Genomic DNA, 8,495 nt, shown 5'->3' on the forward strand with positions numbered 1-8,495 from the left:
GGACACATGACGACTAACGGCCTTTTCTTTTCTGGGAAACCCTTCTACTCATTTCCAGTATCTTGTTTCTGACTGTTGACTGCGATGTTAATGTCTTCTTGACAGAGGCTGGTGTGTGTGCTTTTAGAAGAAGGAGCTAACCCACATTAGCCACATTGGTCTGTATTTACAGAAGGCTTATCAGGAGTCAACTGGGAGAAGTACCAGTAGTAGTAGTAGTAGAAAAACTAGTACTATAACCAGTAGTAGACTCAGCAGCACCAGACGTAGTAAGGGATACTGGAGTACTAGTGGTAGTAATTGAACTAGTACTTCAAGTAGTAAGACTTAGGTTCGGTAGTATAGTGGTAGTAATAGCAGTAGAAAAGGGCAGGTAGTGATAGTAGTTGTACAATAGTAGTAGTTATAGTTGTAATATGAGTATTACTTGCATTGTTAGTAGTAGTAGTAATCATACTTCTAGCAGTACTTATAGTAGACGGACTACTAGCAGAAGCAATACCAGTACTCATAATTATAATATTATAATAATTATAATATGTACAATAATTGTTTGTTTTAGTAATTTGTAGTTTAAGTACTACTTGTAGCGTGTAGGAACAGTAAAAGTATCTGTAGGTATGTAGTAGATAGATAGAACTTAGAGTAATAGTACAATTTAAGGCAAAGAGTAATAGTACTATTCTACCAATAACAACACAGTTATCTTATCAAGATGTTGTTAAATCATAAAAACGCCATCTTTACTCACAAAGCAGTAAAAGAAGATTTATTCAACTGTTTCTTACGTTTCTTTTACTAAACGCTTTGTGCCACAAATAAGGAAAAACGCAATATTCGCGTATTGACGTCATTAATTGTCGAGTAATTAGCGCGTCTTCAGGAAACGTTAGAGGTCAATGTTGATCGTAACGACGCGTCACACCGTGCGTTAAAGTTGAACCAGGTTCGTCCAGAAGCAACCACGTGACCTCTCCCCCCGTCCTCCCGATGTTTTCGTTTTTGATTAAAGATAAAACGGCATCAGGACACACTCTCTGGACCGCGGCCATATTACCCATGTTTAGAGAGAAGTTGACGCTCCATCCTACGACGCTCCGAACCCCGCATACCCCCCCTCCCATCAGTCATCCAATCCTCACAGGGGGACGGTGTTAACGGGGGTCAAGAGGAAAAATAGCCTCATATATATACGCCCTGAGAGGGATTTCTTGCTCTGAGTCTCCTCCAGTCGTTGCTACACTCCTTGTGTTGTCACCCGAACCGGGAATTTTGTCCGTGTCTTCAATTTAGCGAAATGGCACCCAAGAAGGACCCAAAGGCCCCCGTCAAGAAGGCCGAACCCGCAGCGGCAGCACCCGCACCTGCACCTGCACCTGCGCCAGCCGCTGCTGCTCCCGCTGCTGCTCCCGCTGCTGCCCCAGCCGTGAACCTCTCCTCCGTCAAGGTACCGTCACCATGCTGGAGTAAAATTCCAGAACTTTTTTTCCCAGGACAGCGTGGTACTTTCAGGGAAACGGAAATTAATTTTACGAATAAGAGAAAACGCATTGGATTTAATTAGGATTTTCGAATAGGATAAAAAAAAAGTTTTTTAAAATTTTAACTTTAGAATAAAGAAATGACATTTTTGCAGAAGAAAGTTTAAACATTTAATGAGAATTTTTTAAATGTTGAAATGTGGCATCAGAGAAAATTAAATATGTATGAGAATAACTATAATATTGAAAAGGAGTTTGAAAAGAAATGGATTTTTAAAATTTTAATTAAAAATTAATTGTTAATTTGAATTGTCCTAAGGAGTTACTGGAGAAACTGTCCTAAGGAGTTTCTCAGGCCAATCAGATGATGACTGGTTTAAAGGTGTTTCTGAGTCTCAGGCCAATCAGATGATGACTGGTTCATTTTACTGAGGGTCAAATTCACCAGCAGCAGATTGGTACCATATCTAAGAACGTCAGTGATTAAAGTGATGGGGGAAAAAATGTTGTATTGTTCTAGATCCATCCATCTGTGTTTTGACCTCAGTGTTGAGGATCAGGAGACAGTGGACACGCTGTTGGTCAGTCACCGTGAGCAGCTGTGAAAACTAGAACCATGGATAGCGCATCATGGTTTAGGCCACGCCCCCCCAGTGGGTGACGACTCTGTGATGCCAGTGCAGGAGTTGACACCAAATGTGGACATGTCAATGTAGCTAAAGATGGACTTCTACAAACAGGACCCCGGCTAGTGAGGCTAATTTTGGCAAAGAGATGCGATAAATCCCGGCTGAGAAGTGATTGTTTGGTGCAGATTAAGTGTCAAATGCCACTTTGTGTTGGGCTGCTGAACGACACAATGAGTAATTGTGTTATTATTACGATGCTCCGTCTCACATATGTTAAACACCAGCCTGTCTGTTTTGTGTTTACTTGCAGATTGAGTTCAGCGCAGACCAGATCGATGGTAAGTGAGAAGGATTTCACACTTTTTTCTTCTTCTTCTGTTTTTTTTTTTAACGCCACTTTTAACCATGGTTTAATAGCACCACTGAGGAGAGCGATTAACATAAGCTGACACCCCACACACACACACACACACACAGGAGTCTGCTCAGGACTAATGGTGATTTCTTGCCTGAGCTGGCCTTGAACGCACCAGATGGAGCGTGAAATGTATTGGCCGGACGAAGTCGAGAATCAAATCTAACATCCAAGGCAGTTAAAAACAACAACAACAACAAAAAACAACCCTGCAGTAACGTAGATGCTTTAGATGTGAGCAACACAAACATAGACATTTTTTGAATAGATAGATGGATAAAAATAATGATAAAATATATATACAAATAATTATGATCACGATTAATCACGAATAATCGTTAGGACTGGAGCTACCCCTGTGATTAATCTGACTAAAATATGTGTTTCCATGTATTTGTTTGACAGCCCTGATAAACAGATGATAGACAGATGGATAGATGGGCAGAAAACGATTAGCTGAGCATCCTGGGGGCGGGAGGTAAAAACAGTACTAGTTCCTGGCTCCTGAGATTAACTTGCAGCTTGTGTACTGGCAGCGAGCTGGAGTCTTAAAACTCTATATGACAAGTTGAGCCCTGCTGAGCAGCGAGCCAACAGCCTGTATTTCAGCGGTGAATATTCAGCAGCTCATATCGGGGATTTGAAGAGGATATCACAGACAAACAGTGAGGGGATAGTGTAGTGTTTGATATGGAGGAACACCTGCATGATCACCCCCCCCCCCCTTCTAACCTGGACTGAACCCCATCCCATCCCATGACGGCAAAGCTACGCGATACACTGCTGTCAGCATTCCCGGCATTTACTCAGCACACCCACTGGGGAGCTTGCCTTTAAAGGAGGGGGCTCATATTCTCAGCTATGTTTATCAATTCCAAGGTGGTCTTTTAAGAGGGGGGGGGGGGGCAGAGAGAAAGAGAGAGAGAGGGGGGATAGAAATAGTCTGAAGGTTGATTCAGCCTGGCAGGTATTCAGGCCATTCACTCCATAAGACCACAGCCAACAGGCATGTCTTCAGCTCTTCTGAAGAGGCGCTGACACCACCTGCTGGCAATTATCTGCCACTGCCACAGATGAACTCAAATGACTAATAACTAAAAATGATTGAGATCAAGATAATAACGTTTTGCTGTAAATTCAAAATGAATTGATGTCAATCATTGTAAGGTTTGTACTTTTATACTGAGTAGGAAATAAACTGTTTTATACAGTCTGTTTTTGCTAGCAGGGATATTTTGGTTTATTCGGGGGGGGGGGGGTTTTTTTTTTCCTTTTATTCCCTATCGAGTTTTCACAATCATAGTCATTTAACCATATTCAAATGTGAATAGAACTGTGTTGTTCACTGATTAGCTGAACATTTTCCTTGTACTATATGCGTATTTAAAAAGTAAACTATCATTATATATTTATATGGATTTGTTTGTTTGTAGAACAAGCTTTAAAAGAATGGTTGCCGGTTAAACTCCCAGCCCTGACCGGACTGTGTGTGTTGAGCAAACGCCAATAACTGATATTAAATACTAATAAAAAATATATTTATAATCAATAGCAGACTACAAAGTAATACTTTAAAACACTACAAGTGATCAATAATACAGTGCAAATAATACCCTACAGTGTTCATAGACAGGGCCTCAAACCACAGGTTTAAATGAAGTGAACAGTTACTCACCAGAGCGTGTTTGTTGTCGTCTCTTCTCCTCCTCTCCAGACTACAGAGAGGCCTTCGGTCTGTTCGACAGGGTGGGTGACAACAAGGTGGCCTACAACCAGCTCGCCGACATCATGCGCGCTCTGGGACAGAACCCCACCAACAAGGAGGTGAACAAAATGCTGGGAAATCCATCTGCTGACGGTAAGAGGGTTTTACGGTGGTTAGAATCGGTTAATCGTACTTCACAGTACTGCAGAAATGTACCTGAAAAAAATCTATGGATAAATATGTGTTTATAGGACATATAGGGTTCAAGTCATACTTCCATTTTTACTGCAGCATTTACTGCCTCATATCCACATTTCATTAATGTACTGTATTTTAGTTCAAATGTTTACACCATGTACTAATGTACCTCAGAGAATATTTGTCCCGCCCCTAGTATTCCCAATACCCAATGAAATACAGCAGCAAAGGTTTAGCCTGTTCAGCTAAGACTAATATACAAAATAACCTTTGAGGCTACACACAGTAAATGAGAATATATACAGTAACAGCTTAAAAATACCATATTCCTACCTTATTCTAATATAACTTTATCTTCAAATATATTTCTACTCCATTTGCAATTCTGGTTTGATGCATTCTGTATTTCCTCGCTCGGTAACCGTGACATGTGCAGGTGAATCTAATTTAATCTGAAGTGACTCACATGATTCTACCGGGAATCAATCCCCCCTTATACCACTAGAGGGAGGCCGAATGCAACTATTATTATACATGCCATAGTTAGCGATCCACAAATTTATCCATTCATAAAATTAAACAGCTTTTAAATTATTAATACTGACCGTCTAGAGTTTAAATCGATTATACTGAAGTCCAAAATGAAGACTTTTTTATTAGATACAGAACATGTAACTGCAAGAGATGGAAAAAGGAAATTAAAGTGTGATGTGGTGACGTCATTCCTGGTTGTTCAACTCTAGACTGACGTTGTCATTTTTTTTTTATCTCAATTCATGCAGATATGGCCAACAAGAGAGTAGAGTTCGAGGCTTTCCTGCCCATGCTCCAGACCATCATCAACAGCCCAAACAAGGCACAATTCGAGGATTACGTTGAGGGTCTGCGTGTCTTTGACAAGGAGGGCAACGGCACAGTGATGGGCGCTGAGCTGCGTATCGTCCTCTCAACACTGGGTGAGTTGGTTAAAGAGACTGTAGTATGTGTGTGTGTGCTTATGCTACAAACTGCGTTATTCACTCTGTCTTCCCCTACAGGAGAGAAGATGACTGAGAATGAGATCGATGCTCTCATGGCAGGTCAGGAGGATGAGAACGGCTGTGTCAACTACGAGGGTGAGTTTCAAAAATCACATAAATAATAATATAATATTAATGATAATAATTGTATAATAATTACAATGAAATTATTTAATAGATGAATAGATTGAATAGAATTCATATTTTACAATTGCTGCAGTTTATACTCGCAATTGTGACAATATTTTATATATGACTGATTGTTTCCATATTATAAAGTTAAGGCAAAGTGCTTTTAAAGGTACTATTTTCACGCACTTACGGAAGAACGTATTATAAATTAAAAATGCTTTAAACCGCCACTAGATGGTAGTGTCGACATTTACTGTCGAGGTACATTAAATCGACAGTCTGCCAAAAGACTTATTTTCATGAATGACAAAGTAGTTTTATCTCATCTTTATTCCTCCATTTTTATTCTCCTGTACTGTGGCTCTACGTAGCATCTTTCTTAGCTATCATTTATTGTGTTTATTTATATTATTTATTTATTGCATGTATTATTTATTAATTCTTCTCCTTTTTCTCTCATCACCCCCACAGCTTTTGTCAAGCACATCATGTCTGTGTAAGGATCCTGCTACCGCGGTGGTGAACATCATATATGTGCAGACCCCATGGTGTCGCGACATCCACTCACTGTTTCCAGTTCCATCGGAGGAAGCACATGGAGCAAAGGACTATGAGATGTCATTTTCCAAAACCTTTTGTTTTGTTCTAAACTTTTTTTTTTCTCTGTCCAACTGGTGCTTTTTTCTCTCTCCTCCTCCTCCTCCTCCCCATTTACTCTGTTTTTGGAAGCCATCCCATCATCATTTTCACCCAGATCCTCCTGTTTGATTGAGGGTTTTTTTTCCTTTTTTAATCAATCACTGCTTTTTGGAACAGCAATGGAGGGGAAGATCGGATAGTGACGATCCTCTCCTGTCTCTTTATTGTCTGGCTGGCTCTCTATCTGCCAGGGAGGTGACTGATTTGGCCCAGGACTGGCCATCAAAATGAAACCACTGCTCATCAAACCACCCCCCTAGTCTTAACTTATTGTATCCTCTGCCATTTCACAATAAAATTTCCACAAACACCCACAACTGTTAGTGGTTTGTTTGGTGCAAGTCCTTTGCTTGATTGTTTAACTGATAAGTATTTGATTATAGTACTTGGGAGTAGTACTACAGTGACAGCTGGACATCAGAGAGCCTGGCACACTCATGCTAACACTTTTAACTCAAAACAACAGAATTTACAAAGTTATTATTATTGTACATATACATCCAGTATCAGGCTGTGGATTCCTTGGCACCAGATGGACAAAAAAAAAAAAATTCCGAACAGAAACCTGGGCCAGTTTAGTTGATGTCAACATGGATATACTCACAGGAATTGAAGAAATTTTTTTCAGCAGCTCCTCTTTCTCCTCTCCTTTAGTGTTTATAGCCATCTACTGTCACCTAGTAGAACAGTTTTTAATTGCTCTGCCTGGTAAAGTCACATAAACAAAACACTAATTAATTTATAGTTTTCAGACAAATTCTGAGAATTTTTCCACGGTATACCAAAAACAACACTTATTTGCAGTAATTAATTTATAGTTTTCAGACGAATTCTGAGAATTTTTCCACGGTATACCTGATGATCCCACACAGCACACCAGTGTTCCTCCTCACAGTGGTTGGGAATCACTGCTCTACTGTAAATAATGTATCAGACGTCTTTCTAGGAAAATAATCTGGAAATGTTAGTCAATGTCAACAGTGAAAGCAAAAAAAAATGTGAGGAAAAAACAATCAATTTCTTAGTTTTAGTCTTTGTGATTTTTTTTATTCGCATTAATTATGTAGTTTTTTGTCATATCAACAAGAGAAAAACTGCGTACATCTACTTGATCTTTTAAATACATGAACAGTTGCTGTATGAGGAAGGCAGGAGGGGGCGAAGGGGGCACTTGGTAAAACACAAGAGCAAACAAACAGTCGCAGGTGAGAGCAGTTATTAGGCTAGAGGCAAGAGCTATATCACAGATGGTGTCTGGGGAAAAAAAACAAAAACAAAACAAAACCCCATCAGCTGAACACCGTTTTCAACAGCTGCGACAGGAGATGGATTAGTTTCCTGTGTCGTATTTATTTCTTTTTTTATTTTTTCCTTTTTAAATGGAAAACCAAATTCCCCTTAAACTTATCGCAACGAAACATCCACATATGGCAGCGTCTGTGGCTAAACGACATTAAATCCGCACCTAACGTACACACACATACACACGGATATTTTAAGTAGCTGCTCTTCTCTTACACCCCAGGCTAACTAGGCTAACAGATAGCCTGTTCATCTGTGATTCAGACAGCAGGCAATGCTGATGAGTGAGAAACGCTGCGTTCACGGTGGCGGGAAATCTACCTGCAGCTGTGGAGACAGTTTTTAACCTAGTGTTTTGTTTTTCTCTTTTTTTTTTTTTTTTTTTTTTTTGAGGACGCTGGCCGTGGGGGACAAACATTGTGTCGTGTTGTTGTGAGTAAAGAGGAGTCTATAATAAACTACTGCGCAGGTACGAGTGGTGTGTTGCTCTTCAACCACACTGAGACACATTCCTTAGCAACACCACATCAGCTGTCAGACACCGTTACCAAGCGTTACACCGTAAACAACTATAACTACAAAACAAAAACTCATTTGTTTGCTTGTTTTTTTTATCCAATAATTGAAGAAATAACTTACTAAAATTGTGGTTTTAACTACAAAATAGGCTCTTTTTTTAATCCTGTCAATCAACACATGCTTTTGATAACATAGTCCTAGTTCTTGCAGGGATTTTAATTTTTACAGGCGTTATTTGATAGTCACAGGGTCTCTTTCTTCAGAAATGTTTCAAGGACATTTGATGGTGAGGAACGTCTTATTTTTATACACACTTCTATATATATATATAGGTGGTAAATATATATTATATATACTGGATGACGAGAATGACTTGCAGTAAGGATGCTTGGTTNA

General features: G+C 39.7%; 2 protein-coding genes and 1 long non-coding RNA gene across 3 annotated transcripts in view; 1 reads left to right on the forward strand and 2 right to left on the reverse strand.

The window, feature by feature from the left end:
- Window positions 1–4,334, reverse strand: part of cps1 (carbamoyl-phosphate synthase 1, mitochondrial) — a 47,983-nt gene extending 43,649 nt beyond the window's left edge. The window contains exon 1 of the transcript XR_003052125.1: window positions 4,201–4,334. The gene's annotated coding sequence lies outside the window, so the exon portion shown is untranslated. The remainder of the gene's footprint in view (window positions 1–4,200) is intronic.
- On the forward strand, window positions 1,193–6,592 carry myl1 (myosin, light chain 1, alkali; skeletal, fast). Its single transcript, XM_008328815.2, has 6 exons — window positions 1,193–1,447; window positions 2,421–2,448; window positions 4,240–4,383; window positions 5,211–5,384; window positions 5,466–5,543; window positions 6,051–6,592. Exons 1-6 carry the CDS (start codon window positions 1,298–1,300, stop codon window positions 6,077–6,079), a joined length of 603 nt encoding a protein of 200 aa, XP_008327037.1. The 5' UTR covers window positions 1,193–1,297; the 3' UTR covers window positions 6,080–6,592.
- Window positions 6,503–8,487, reverse strand: LOC112488262 (uncharacterized). The gene is made up of 2 exons (XR_003052130.1): window positions 7,134–8,487; window positions 6,503–6,983 (listed from the first exon to the last, which is right to left on the reverse strand). It is a non-coding gene; the product is annotated as an uncharacterized LOC112488262 (long non-coding RNA).
- Between the last annotated feature and the right edge of the window lie 8 nt (window positions 8,488–8,495).

Source organism: Cynoglossus semilaevis, chromosome 16, assembly GCF_000523025.1.
Source record: "Cynoglossus semilaevis isolate Cse_v1.0 chromosome 16, Cse_v1.0, whole genome shotgun sequence".
Classification (NCBI taxonomy): Eukaryota; Metazoa; Chordata; class Actinopteri; order Pleuronectiformes; family Cynoglossidae; genus Cynoglossus; species Cynoglossus semilaevis.